The sequence below is a fragment of the Pan troglodytes genome, chromosome 18, assembly GCF_028858775.2.
Source record: "Pan troglodytes isolate AG18354 chromosome 18, NHGRI_mPanTro3-v2.0_pri, whole genome shotgun sequence".
NCBI lineage: Eukaryota > Metazoa > Chordata > Mammalia > Primates > Hominidae > Pan > Pan troglodytes.
This window is the reverse complement of record NC_072416.2, coordinates 13,313,468-13,328,114: the sequence shown is the minus strand read 5'-3', so window position 1 is coordinate 13,328,114 and position 14,647 is coordinate 13,313,468. Positions and strand designations below refer to the sequence as shown.

Genomic DNA, 14,647 nt, shown 5'->3' with positions numbered 1-14,647 from the left:
TAGCCGAGATACCAACCAGCCCTCCTGGCTTAAGCCCTGGCCCTGATCCATTGTCCTCTCTTTACCTCAGCCCAGTCTCTGATCCCACCCAGCCCCAACCCTACCCAATTCCTGTCTTCAACTAGCTCCCGACCCCGCCCAGTCCCTGAACCCACCCAATCCCTGTCTTCACCTAGTCCCTGACTCCACCTAGGCCCTGACCCCACCCAATCCCTGTCCTCACCTAGCCCCTGACTCCACCCAGTTCCTGATCCTGAGGTCCCTAAACATCTGGTGTTTCTAGCTTCTCTGTGTTGGCACGTGTGATGTTGTTGGCTTAGAATTCTCATTCCCCCATAAGGTCTACTCCTATTTATTGTGAAAACCCAGCTCAGACACCTCCTTGGAAAGCCTTCCCTGACCACCCTCTCACCCTCAGTTAATGGTTTCCTCCTCTGTGTTGTTTCATATTTTCAAACCTGCACAATGCCCTTACCATTCTGTTTTGTATATATATACATATATTTTATATTTGTTCACACAAATCTGTGAGCAACCTGAAGGCAGTGACTGGGTCGTCTTATTTGCGTCTCATCCCTCGGTGCCCAGCATAGGGTCAGACACAATGATTGATTTACAAAGTGATTTGACTTGCATCAGGCTTTGTCCAAAGTGTGGATTGATGTCTTCAAAATTAGGTCAGCAAGCTACAGCTGGAGGGACAAATCTGGCCCGCCATCTGTTTTTGTAAATAAAGTTTTATTGAGATGAAGCCACATGGATTTTTACATATGTGCGACTGCTCTCGTGCACAGTTGAGTAGTTGCAATGGAGACCATATGACCCACAAAGCCTAAACTATTTATCATGTAACCCTTTAAGGTAAGTGCTTACCCATCCTTCTTCTAAAGGACAACAGGGGCCAGGTGTGGTGGCTTATGCCTGTAATCTCAACCCTTTGGGAAACTGAGGCAGGAGGATCACTTGAGCCTAGGAGTTCAAGACCAGCCTGCGCAACACAGCAAGACCATGTCTACAAAAATATTTAAAAAGTTAGTCGGGCTTGATGGCCCATGCCTGTAGTCCCAGCTACTCAGGAGGCTGAGGTGGGAAGAGTGCTTGAGCCTGGGAGGTCAAGGCTGTAGTGAGCCATGACTGCACCACTGCACTCCAACCTGGGTGACAGAGTGAGACTCTGTCTGGAAAAAAAAAAAAAGAATAAAGGACAAATCTGTTTGGATTGGGGGGAGCCTCTGGGTATGTGGTGGGGCATGGAGGTGGGAAGAGGACTGAGAAGCTACTGGGTGGCTTCCTGGGAGTCCAGGGCTTGCAACACACACCCGCTGTGTGGCCCAGGCTGGGAACTCTGCGCAGGTGCATGGTCCAGGAATGACTCCTCCCTCCCTGCAGCGATAACCGGGATGCTCAGCACGCGCTGGAGAGGGACCTCGAGGACAAAAGCTCGGCCCAGTGCATCGATGAGAAGTGCTTTAACCTGAGAAATACGTCAGACTGCATCAGCTTCTTCCACGGCATGGAGAAAATTGACGGCACGTAAGTATCAGACTCCCCCTCCCCATCCCTGGCGTGTCCAACTGGAGTGAGGGCTTCTGCTCCTGCCAACGAATGGCGAAGGGGCATCGTGCACCAGTTAAGTGGGAAGTGGCGTGGTTGAACGGGGATCCTCTAGCGCAGGCGGCAGAATCCAGGTCAGATTAGCTTAAGACAAAATGGAATTTACCGGAGGAGCTAAGGGGGAGCCACGAACTCAAGGGGAAGGCTGGAGGGAAAGATTCTGGCAGTGGGAGCTGTGTGGTCAGAGCGCCTTCATCTTTCCATCCTTGCCCCACTGTTCAAGATCCAAATTTCAGGAAGAGAGAGCATGCCATTGGCTTAGTGAGGGTCGCACAGCCACTGCCACTCAGCAGTTTCACCAAAAAAAAAAAAAAAAAAAATTCCAAAGCAAGTGACAACCTCGGCAGGGGGGCCAAGTGGGGTCGGCTGGTGTCGGTAGTGGTTTAACAGAGTGAATTCTTGCCTGGCCAGTGTTGGTTGCTTACCCCTGTAATCCCAGCCCTTTGGGAGGCCAAGGCTGGAGGATTGCCTGAAGCCAGGAGTTCCAGGAGTTTTCCAGACCAGCCAGAGAGAGAGAGAGAGAGAGAGAGAGAGAGAGAGAGAGAGAGAGAGTGGAATCTGGAGCCAGGCTGCCTGGCTTCAAATCCCAGCCTCTACGCTAACACTGAGCAAGTCACTTCATTTCTTTGGGCCATTTCTGAATCTATACCACTGGGAGAAAATTAGTACCCACTTCCCAGGGCTGCTGTGAGTATGAAAAAGGTGGGTGTGTGAAGTTTTAAGCACAGAACCTAGTATAGAATAATCACAGCCAACATTTATCAAGTGCTTACTGTGTGACCTCATTTTCTCGTCACAGCAGCTATGAGGTGGTGCCTTCTGTGAGCCTGTCATGATCGTGGGCATATCACAGCATTGTGAGATTTTATGCAGAATGAAAACATGCTTCCCAGTTGGTAGTCTGAGGTCTGAGAGATGCTCAGGATGAGAAAGAGGGTGGGGTCTATCTTAGTTCCGCTTTCTTCTGTTAAAAAAAAAAAATCCCTAGCACATAGAATTGTGCTTGGCACATGTTGGTATGCAATAAATTTTTATTGAATAGAAGAATGAATGAAGGAGGAAGGGAGGGAAAGAAGAACCACAGGAAGGGAGGAAGGGAAGCGAGAAGGAAGGTGTTCCTTGGCAGTCTCCTTGGCCCAAGCCTGGGGTCACATTCTGGATCTTACAAATGTCGAAGTGCTGAGGTGACCCTTTGGGACTTTGGGTAATGACAACTCCTGGGGACTTTCCTCCTCTTCCTGACAAGGTGCTCTCCTCCATGGCACTGGCAAGGTGAGCAGGACTTTGGGGGCTTGGTCCCCCTCATCTGCACAGGGAGTCCAGAGGGTCTCTCTTCCCAAACAGATTCCTCTCTAGAAACCTGGCAGCCCCAGAGCCTCCAATTTCCACACTCAGGAGGGACCTGCTACTTAAAGTCCCCCATCTAGAGACTCCATGTGGAGAAGAGAGTTGCCGTTTGTGGCAACTAATTGCTCCCTAGATGTGCTAGCTTGGGGCTTTGTATTTGTGGTTTTCTTATTTATTTATTTATTTATTTGAGATGGAGTTTCGCTCTTGTTGCCCAGGCTGGAGGGCAATGGTGCGATCTCGGCTCACCACAGCCTCCATCTCCTGGGTTCAAGCGATGCTCCTGCCTCAGCCTCCCGAGTAGCTGGGATTACAGGCATGTGCCACCACGTCCAGCTAAATTTTTTGTGTTTTTAGTAGAGATGGGGTTCCTGCATGTTGGTCAGGCTGGTCTCAAACTCCTGACCTTAGGTGATCTGCCCGCCTCGGCCTCCCAAACCTGCTGGGATTACAGGTGTGAGCCACCACGCCTGGCCTTGGGGTTTTCTTAAAGCAGGGCTATGTCTGGGCGGATGAAAGAGGACGTTTGGTGACTGTCTGAATTGCGGTATCTCTATTTACTGCAGTTCTCGTTACCATGGATTAACAATGATGATGAAGATGGCAGTAGACACCTTTTTTTTTTTTTTTAGACAGAGTCTCGCTCTGTCACCAGGCCAGAGTGCAGTGGCACAATCTCGGCTCACTGCAACCTCTGCCTCCCAGGTTCAAGTGATTCTCCTGCCTCAGCCTCCCGAGTAGCTGGGACTGTAGGCACATGCCACCACGCCCAGCTAATTTTTGTATTTTTAGTAGCGACAGGGTTTCACCATGTTGGCCAGGAAGAGACACCTTTTACCTGGTGTTTGCTATGTGCTAGACATTGTGCTGACAGCTTCATATGCAACATCTCATGAATAATAAACATTTTTTGGGTGCTTACTCTGTCCAGTGCCATGACAAGGACTTCACATTTAAACACTCAGCAACCCTGGGAGTGGGTACCATTATTATCTCCCTTTTACAATGAGGAAACTAAGGCTCAGAGAGGTGAATCGATTGGCTCAAGCTCACACAGCAAATGGCAGAGCTGTGATTCTGAATCTACATTGAATACTGAGCCTGTGTGTTTTACCAATGGTGCCTTCCTGCCTCTCCAGCAAAGCCAGCTGTCCTCTCCATCTTTAGAGGACAAAGACTCCAGAAGGCACTTCCTCCTACTGAGACACACTGCCTGCTGAGGAGGCAGACTGTCTTTGGCAAATTCCTCCCCAGGCAGAATGTGATTAAGTGGGTTATTTTCTCTGGGGGGCTCAGCTCTCTGCTGCAGGGGAGGACAAGGGCTTAGAGGTTGCTGTTTATGACACTGACACTGTCCCCCCATTCAGAGGCAACAGAGACACTCAAAGTAAATCTGCATGTTTCTCTCTGCTGTCCTTATTGTCTCCTCTTTCCTCAGTGTCCTGGGATGGGGCGTTGTTGTGCGGCCTTGAACAAGATGCTTCACTCTCTGAGCCTCAGGTCTTGGTTGGATGAAAGCTCTGAACCTGACTTAGTGCCACTCCTATCTCCAGAAGCCCGAGATGCCTGTTTATTGCTTGATTTTTAACTCCTGCAAAAGCCAAGCAAAACAATCACACACGCTATATGATTTTTAAAACTTTCTATGCACCATGCAACCTAAGTGTGCTTTAAAATGTCTGAAAAGAGGCTGGGCGCGGTGGCTCAGACCCGTAATTCCGGCACTTTGGGAGGTCGAGGTGGGCGAATCACGAGGTCAAGAGATCCAGACCATCCTGGCCAACATGGTGAAACCCCGTCTCTACTAAAAATACAAAAATTAGCCAAGTGTGGTGGCACTCGCCTGTAGTCCTAGCTACATGGGAGGCTACGTAGGAGCCCCCCTACCTACGTGGGGGCTCCCAAAGTGCTGGGATTACAGCCATGAGCCATCGCATTCAGCACTTCATACATTTTCTAATCCCAGACGATCTGAACACCCTTCCGAGTATTCCATCTATTCCCGTTTACAACCCTGACCAACACATAATGACACCACTCCATTTGTCTCTTTCATCCTCCTGCTGCTGCTGCTGCTTTTGAGACAGGGTCTTGTTGTGTTGCCCAGGCTGGAGTGCAGTGGTGCGATCCTGGCTCACTGCAGCCCCGAACTCCTGGGCTCAAGCGATCCTCCCACCTCAGCCTCCCAAGTAGCTGGGACCACAGGCATGCACCACCACATGTAGGTACTTTTTTTTGACATTTTTTATAGAGATGTGGGTTTCACCACATTGCCCAGGCTGATCTTGAACTCCTGGACTCAACTGATCTGCCTGCCTCGGCCTCCCAGTGTGCTGGGATTAGAGGCATGGCTGGCCCAGCCCTCCAGTTTCTAAATCTCTTCCCACACATAACACACTGTGTAACTATCTCCTCACTCACTGTCAATCTCCCTCCTCTGGCACTTAACCGCCATGAGGACACGGATGTTGCCGTTCTTGTTCATGGCTCTCTCCTAACTGCCTGGAACAATGCTTGGCATGTGGTAGAAGTTGAAGAAATATTCCATGAATGAATGGCAGTGAAAGTAGCGTGGCCACATTCTCATCACAGAGTTGGGGGGTTCAGGGACCCCAGTGAAGGAGAAGGCCCAATGCCTGCTTCTTGGCTTGTCCACGTTGTGTTTCTGGTGGTGGTGGTGTGGGCGTTAGGGAAAAGAGCTCTCTGCGGGAGCCCCTCTCTTTGACCCACTCACTGAGTGCCCTTCTGCCAACCAGCTGCTCTCTTTAGGGTTCTCTTGCTTCCCTTGTAAAATGAGGGTATTGGATCAGGACAGTGGTTCTCAACAAGGGGTGACTGCACCCTCCCATTTGGCAGGGTCATTTGGCAATGTCTGGAGCCATTTTTTGGTTGTCACAATGGGGCGGTTGGGGAGCTACTGGCCTCTAGTGGGTAGAGGCCAGGGATGCTGCTAAACATCCCAAACATCCCACAATGCACAGGACAGAGAATAATCCCGACCCAGAGGCCAAGACTGCCAAGGCGGAGAAACCGCAGATTCTGAGGTCTCCCAGGACTGCTGCAACTCACGCTTGTGCCTTTGCAGGATCTCCGTACCTGAGACCTGGGCCAAGTTCAGTAACGACAACATCAAACACTCTCAGAACATGCGGGCCAACTCCGTCCGGCTGCGGGAGGAGGCGGAGCACCTCTTTGAGACCTTGTCGGATCAGATGTGGAGGCAGTTCACAGACACCAACCTGGCCTTCAATGCCCGCATCTCTGAGGTGACGGATGTGAAGAATAAGCTGCAGACGCAGCTGGCGAAGGTGAGCAGATCCTCCCAGGACCCCTGCCTTCTCTGCCAAGCCCTCACCCTTCTCCCGTGAATCTGAGTGTTATCTGGGCCAAGCTGGCCCTGCCCCTGGTGCCAAACCAGTACCTTCCCTCCCAAGGTCTGTGGTCTTGTTCTTTCTAAAAGGGGCCAAGGGCTGAGCTTCCTGGGGGGATTTAAGCATCCATAGTCCATCCTGTCTTGCTCGCTGGAGGATGGAGCCTGGAGCTTGGCCTAGCTGTCCTCAAGAGGCTGTGACGCTCCCAGGAACCCTTATTTTCCATCTAAGACCCGAGCGCGACAGGTGCAGAGAACGGAGCCCAGCACACCATAGTCTCTGCCACTCCTGCACATCTTCTCCGCCCACAGCAGCATCTTTGGAAGTGTAATCTTTGACTTCCAAAGGCCTGAACGGTACCGTAACAGTCTAAAGGTTCCCTGCTGAGGGGTGGGGTGCTTTTTGGATCTGAGGAGTCTGCAGCACTGCCCGATTCTGTCATCTGCGTGCTATGCCTACACCAGTGTGCCCTTTAGGCGTTTTGCGTCATGCTGTTTCACACCTCCGGGTTGGCTCTTGGAGTCCTCTTTGGATGGAATTTATAGTCCCTGCTCAATGCAAATTTAGATTCCCACTGGGTGCCAGATGCTGCGCTAGGCACTAGGAATAAAATGAGGAGCCGTATAAACATGGGCGCTGGCCTCTGGGGACTTGACATTCTCCTGGAAGAACAGTGGTGGCTGTGAAATTTATACACAGAAAGAACTTAGATGATAGTCAAGTCAGAGGGAACTAGCCTTGAATTTGTGTTTGCAGAACAGTACCCCTTTTTAAGGCCAAGCACAGTGGCTCACACCTGTAATCCCAGCACTTTGGGAGGCTGAGGCGGGCAGATCACTTGAGGCCAGGAATTTGAGACCAGCCTGGCCAACATGGTGAAACCCTGTCTCTACAAAAAATACAAAAAATTAGCCAGGTGTGGTGGTGCTTGCCTGTAATCCCAGCTACTTGGGGAGGTTGAGGTGGGAGAACTCGCTTGAACTTGGGAGGCAGAGGTTGCAGTGAGCCAAGATCACACCACTGCACTCCAACCTGGGTGACAGCGAGACCCCGTATCAAAAAAATAAGAAGAAGAAGAACTGTGCCCTTTCTTATTGTGTCTCTATCTTTGGGGGGATTAGTGGGCTGCAGGCAGAGTTTGATGGAAATTACAGTGGTAGTTTCAGCCCACCTACATCTGCCACCCGTTGATCTGGTACTCCAAAAGAGACAATAAAATAAATAAATAAAGTTTATTTTTCTTTTCTTCTCTCTCTCTCTTTTTTTTTTTCTGAGATGATCTTGCTCTGTTGCCCAGGCTGGGGCACAGTGGCACAATCACGGCTCACTGCAGCCTTGAACTCCTGGGCTCAAGCGACCCAAGTAGCTGAGACTACGTGTGCGTGCCACCACAGCTGGCTAAGGTTTTTAGTTTTTTGTAGAGACAGGGTTTTGCTATGTTGCTTAGGCTAGTCTCAAACTCCTGGGCTCAAGCAGTCCTCCCACCTCAGCCTCCCAAAGTGTTAGGATTACAGGCATGAGCCACCACGACTGGCCTCGAAACAGGAGTTTCCATGAAATCATTGCAACATTTTTATAGCGAGGGAGCAAGGGTGGGTGAGCCAGAGATTCTCATGGGACCCACACTGGGTGGAGCAGAGAAGCAGGGGACATTGCCACCAAGAACAGATCAGCAGGGAGTTGAGCGGCCAAAAGTTGGTGGGAAGAGGATTCCGGAGAGAGCAGCAAGGGCAAAGGAAGCGTCCGGGACGAAGCTGGAGGAAGGGGCAGGTGGGTCTGGTTAGGCTTGGTGAAGGGTTTGGATTCCTACCTAAGAACAATGGAGAGACTTTGAAGATTTTAAGCAGGACAGTGTTTGGATCCAAGCTTGTCCTTTTGTTGATTTCTTTTCTGCCTGGGTGGCAGAAGGGATGCAGAGGTTAAGAATGGATGCAGCGGCCGGGCGTGGTGGTTCATGGCTGTAATCCCAGCACTTTGGAAGGCAGAGGCAGGAGGATTACTTGAGGTCAGGAGTTCGAGACCAGCCTGGCCAACATAGTGAAACTCCATCTCTACTAAAAATATAAAAAATCAGCTGGGCATAGTGGCATGCACCTGTAATTCCAGCTACTCGGGAGGCTGAGGCGGGAGAATCATTTGAACTCAAGAGGCAGAGGTTGCAGTGAGCCGAGATCTCACCACTGCACTCCAGCTTGGGTGACAGAGTGAGAATCTGTCTCAAAAGAAAAAAAAAAAAATAGAATGGATGCAGTGGTTAGGAGGCTCCAGAGGAGGCCCAGGGAGGGGGGAAGGCTGCCTGTGCTGTCGTGGTGACATCAAGTGGAAGAAGGACCAGAAAAGGGTGAGATACCTGGAGAAGGCAAAGTGGGCATCGAGTTGGCCTGTGCACCTTCCCTTTATCTTTCATGAACTATTTTCCTACTAATCCTCTAGGACAGGGTTGGCAAACTTTTCCTGTCAAAGGCTAGATGATAACTGTTTTCAGCTTTGCAGGCAATATGGTTTCTGCCTCTATACTGCAAAAGCAGCCGTGGACAATCTGTACAAAAATGAGTGTGGCTGTGTTCCAATAAAACTTCACAAAACTAGACAGTGGGCTGGATTTGGTCCACAGGTTGTAGTTTTGACAACCCCTGCTCTGGAACTTAGCTCAAAAGTCGCTTCCTCCAGGAATCCTTCCTAAACTCCACGGTTTATTTGCACTCACCATCTCTGGGTGGCCACTGCGTTCTGAGACTGTGTTTTCATTGCTTCTTCCATCTCATATCTTTGGGCTAGAAGCACTGACCCTGAGCCAGACTGCATGGGTATGATGAATCCTCTATAAACTTGGACAACTTTCTTAACTTCTCTGAGCCTCAGTCTCCTTGTTTGTAGAATGAGGATAAGAATTACTGTCACAGGAGGCTGAGGCAAGGAGGATCGCTTGAACCTGGGAGGTGGAGGCTGCAGTGAGTTGTGATTGCACCACTGCACTCCATCCAACCTGGACAACAGAGCAAGATCTTGTCTCAAAAAAAAAAAAAAAAAAAAAAAAAAACCAAAAATAACTGCCGTGAGGATTGAGTTAATGCAGGTATAACACCTGAAGGAGTGTGGGCACGTAGTAGGCACCATGTTTGTGCTAGTGGCTGTGATCTTACTGCACTAGTTGATTTACTTGCCTATATGTTTTCAGAGCACTGCTCCTGATTTAACCTTGTCCCCCTACTGCTTAATAACTGCCTGGTACTCCTTACATCTTTCTGCAATGAATGGAAGGAATCTACAATGTTGAGGTGGTTTTTTTGAGACAGTCTTGCTCTGTAACCCAGTCTGGAGTGCAGTGGCGCAATCTCGGCTCACTGCAACCTCTGCCTCCCTGGTTCAAGCGATTCTCCTGCCTCAGCCTCCTGAGTAGCTGGGATTACAGACACCCCCCCCCCCACCACGCCCCGGCTAATTTTTGTATTTTTTGTAGAGACGGGGTTTTGCCATATTGCCCAGGCTGGTCTTGAACTTCCGGGCCCAAGTCCCCTGGGCTCAAGTGATCTGACTGCCTCTGCCTCCCAAAGTGCTGGAATTACATGTGCGAGCCACCATGCCCAGCCTGCAATGTTGAGTTTTGTACTGAGGTTTTTTTTAAAGAATGAAGCATGCATGAATGAATGCTTTAAATGTCTCTTTTTCTTTTTTTCATGCAAAGACCCATTTTTATTATGGTAAAATACACATAACATAAAACTTAGCATTTTAACCACTCTTAAGTGTACAGTTCTGTGGCATTAAGTACATTCATACATTGTGCATCCATCACCACAATCCATCTCCAGAACTTTTCCATCTTCCCAATCTGAAACTCTGCACCCATTAAACAGTCCCTCCCCTTTTCCATCTCCCCCCATATCCATGGTAATATCGTTTGGCTGTGTTTCCACCCAGATCTCATCTTGAATTATAGCTCCCATAAACCCCATGTGTCAGTGGGAGGGACTCGGTGGGAGGTAATTGAATCATGGGGGCAGGTTTTTCCCGTGCTGTTCTCGTGACAGTGAATAAGTCTCGTGAGACCTGGTGGTTCTATAAAAGGGAGTTCCCCTGCACATTCTCTTTTGCCTGCTGCCATGTTAGACGTGCCTTTGCTCCTCCTCTGCCTTCCACCATGATTGTGAGGCCTTCCTAGTCATGTGGAACTGTGAGTCCATTAAATCTCTTTTTCTCTATAAATATCCCAGTCTTGGGTATGTCTTTATTAGCAGCAGCATTAGAACAGACAAATACAAGTAACTACCATTCTGCTTTCCGTCTCTGAGAATTTGACTACTCTATGGACTTCATATAAGTGGAATCATACAGTAGTTGTCCTCCTGTGACTGGTTAATTTCACTTGACATAATGTCGTCAAGGCTCATCCATGTTGTAGCATGTGTCAGAATTTCCTTCTTTTTCAAGTCAGAGTAATATTCCATTGTCTGTCTATACTACATTTTCTTTATCCATTCATCCATTTATGGAGACTTGGTGGCGTCCATCTTTTGGCTCTTGTGCATCTTCTTTTAATGAGGAATCTCATATGGTGAATCAAATGTAGTTCATTGTCATGTTTCATTGTCTGAAGTTTGTGGTCTGGGGATGACTTGGGAAGGCTCTTTTAGTGGGCTATTGGTACCTGGTTTCTCACCTGTGAAACAGGGATAAGAATTTCTACATGGTAACATTACTGTATTAATGAGGTAATCTCTGGAGCTCTTAAAACAGTGCTTGACAAATGATAAACACTTAGTAAAAGGTAACTGTAAGTATTAATATAATTACTGATGGAGAGAGAAAGGATCTTTTGAATGGAGGTGGGGAGAGCAAAACCTTTTTGCTTTCCAAATTCCTCTAGTGAGGATCCCTTGAGCCCAGGAGTTTGATGCTGCAGTGAGCTATGATCGTGGCACTGCACTCCAGCCTGGGTGACAGAGCAAGACCTTGTCTCTAAAAAATTAAAATTAAAATAAGTTGAAATAAATAAATAAATAAATAAAAATAAAAATTCCTCCAGGGGAGTTTTGAATTATTACTAACAACTTCATCACTGCAGACTGGAGGGTTTTTGCAACCTCATGGATTTTTATTAATAGTCATAATTTAATCACCAGCTGTTCTGCAAATAAGCTAGCACCCAACTGAAATGCACCAAACTCCAACCCTACACTATTGACATTTTCCTGAGCAAGGATTTGTCTTCCAGTTGGTGAATTTCACATGGTGTTATTCTAAAATAATAAAGGAATTTGATGCAATGAAGATAAATATATAGCAATCAATTCACTTTTCAACAGTTTACTTTGGCTAGAGGATTTGAAATGCTCTCTTTTTTTGAGATGGAGTCTCACTCTGTCGCGCAGGCTGGAGTGCAGTGACGAGATCTTGGCTTACTGCAACCTCTGCCTTCCAGGTTCAAGTGATTCTCCTGCCTCAGCCTCCTGAGTAGCTGGGCGGCTGCCACCATGCTCAGCTAATTTTTGTATTTTTAGTAGAGATGAGGTTTCACCATGTTGACCAGGCTGATCTCAAACTCCTGGTCCCAGGTGATCCATCCGCCTTGGCCTGCCAAAGTGCTGGGATTACAGGCTTGAGCCACTGTGCCCGGACTGAAATACTCCTTAAAAATGTAACTGTTATTAGTTGAGCTTAGCCTGATTCTCCTTGGCAAAAGGCATTTCTGGAAAATTCCAAGTGCCCATCCTTACCTATGCTGCAAGGCAGTTATTTCCCAAGTGGTCATAGGAATCCACCTTGTAAGACCAAATCTACACGGCTCCACATGCAGACAGTGGTTTGGGGCTGTGCAGACAGCCTCATCTGTTCACTGGGATGCTAGAGTTCTGTCGCCTTGGCCACACCCCAAGCCTCGTAGCTTGCCCCGGGGCCTCATCCTTGCACTTTGAGGCTCCAGGTATCACTGTGTCATATTGACCACTGCTAGCAAAGGAGCTGGTGACTTCTCTGGACTAAAGAAGTTGGTGGCCACAGAGTGGGTTGCTGCCTTTGAGTGCTGATTCCTCTGAGACCCCGGGCCCTGGAAACTTCCAGAAAAACAACCCCTCATTTACATGCAATTACCCAAGTGAATGTGCATTTGAGTGGGGGATCTCTTAATGTGTGGGGGGAAAAGATGCACAAATATGGTTTTTGGGGGTAGGATGTGTGGGGTCAGGAATACTTCTATGGAGAAAGTGCTTATTCTGACGTTGTAGGAACTAGACCCTGGCAGGTGAAATATTAGATGTGTTACATGGATATAGCATTAATATCACTGAATCATAGAAGGTTATTCCTTCTTCATTGCTTCTGACCATCTCAAAAGTGCTAGAATGCCTTCCTTACCTCTTTTAACACCTGCCAATCTCCCTTTTATAATTTTTTTTTGGAGACAGGGTCTCTCTTTGTTGCCCAGGCTGGAGTGCAGTGGCACGATCTCGGCTCACTGCAACCTCCGCCTGCCAGGTTCAAGTGATTCTCCTGCCTCAGCTTTCCGAGAAGCTGGGATTACAGGCATGCACCACCTTGCCCAGCTAATTTTTTTTGTATATTTAGTAGAGATAGGGTTTAACCATGTTGGCCAGGTTGGTCTTCAGGTGATCCACCGGCCTCGGCCTCCCAAAGTGCTAGGATTACAGGTGTGAGCTACCGTGCGTGGCCTCACCTGTTGATAAGCATTTCAGTTGTTTCCAGTTTGGGGCTGTTACAAATAAAGCTGCTGTGAACACTCATGTACACATATTTGTATGCACTCTCACAGAGTTCAAAAAATATTTGGTAAAAAATGGGAATTTCACATAAAAAAAATTTCAGATTTCCAGCATCTCTTGAAAAATTAGTAGCTCTAGCAATTCAGAGCTCATGTTTCTACAAGGGAACAGTGGGTAAGGGTTGAGTGGCTGCTGCCTCTCTTTGGGTCAGGTGCTCCAGTTAGCCTCAGACCCCACCACTCCCTATTACAGCACACTTCCCTCATTTGCATTATTTACTTGATCCTGTAGCCCTGTATTTGTGCACTCTGCTTTATATATCAGAGGAAACTCAGACAGGCAGATAAACAAAACATCCAGGCATAGGAAGAGGTTGAACAGAACAGAGAGGGGCTATGAATTTTAACCTTGAAGGGCTTTGGTTTCATTCTGAAGTTTCTTTGGGGTTTTGACACCCAAGCAGCCATTGTTAGCATCAGCAAAACCACCCCTTCCCAGGAAGGCCTGGGCAGGAAGGCCTGGCGTCTGAGGGGTGAGGGCCCCTGCTGGTGATCTGAGGCCCTGCGTGTCTACTGCCAACCCCTCTGTTTGTCCAGGGAGGTCTGGAACCCATTGTGCAGTGGGAAATGCTTTTGTGCTTTGCAGCCGATTCCTTCCAGCACCGGAGCCTGCAGCCAAGCTACTGACGGCTGGTTTCTAAAACTGGCCCAGCCCTGGGGAAGTGGAGCTGGCAGCCTGGCCCTGTGCTACCCTCCTCATGAGACACCACTGCATCCCAGGGAGAAAGTTTCTCTCTTTTCTGATGGTGTCACGGAGGAAGACTCATCATGATGCCGACCTCTCTTTAACACCTATCCTTCCTTTGCCCATCTGCCTTTCTAACAAAGGCATCAGGCCTCAGGTTTAGAAGCTTTGGAAAGCAATAGAACCTAGATATAATTATTGACTTCTTTTTCCAGCTAGGTGTGGTGGCTCACATCTGTAATCCCAGCACTTTGGGAAGCCGAGGCAAGCATATCACCTGAGGTCAAGAGTTCCAGATAAGCCTGGCCAACATGGTGAAACCTCCATTTCTACTAAAAATACAAAAATTAGCTGGGCGTGGTGGCGCATGCCTGTAGTTCCAGCTACTTGGGAGGCTGAGGCAGGAGAATGACTTGAACCTGGGAGGTGGAGGTTGCAGTGAGCCAAGATCATGCCACTGCACTGCAGCCTGGGCGACAGAGCGAGTCTCCATCTCAAAAAAAAAAAATTATTAACTAATTTTTCCCATTTTGCCTATTGTTATGGTACCCTCTATTTGTGGAAAGCAATAGTAGTTTTCCACTTGTGGAAATAATTTAAAGATTTCATTTCAAATACATATGTTAAAGGCTGAAACAGGCTGATTTGAAGAAAAATATTAAATGATTATGTAGATGGTATGTGGATATGGGAAATATGATGACAATGCTGCCCAGTACCTGAAATTTGGGAATGTTAAAAGAAAAACTTAAAGCAGATTAAATTTAACAGAATTTAATTGAGCGAAGAATGATTCGTGAATTGGGCAGCCCCCTGAACCAGAATGGATTCAGAGCAACCCCAAAGCTGCCA

The 14,647-nt window shown here is 48.1% G+C and overlaps 1 protein-coding gene across 3 annotated transcripts in view; it reads left to right on the top strand.

Moving 5' to 3' along the window:
* Positions 1-14,647, top strand: part of TEKT5 (tektin 5) — a 69,401-nt gene that overhangs the window by 11,454 nt on the left and 43,300 nt on the right. For all 3 annotated transcript variants that reach the window (XM_009430281.5, XM_009430280.5, NM_001279940.1), the window contains 2 exon segments: positions 1,390-1,533; positions 6,047-6,269. In XM_009430281.5, coding sequence (XP_009428556.1) covers positions 1,390-1,533; positions 6,047-6,269 — 367 coding nt within the window.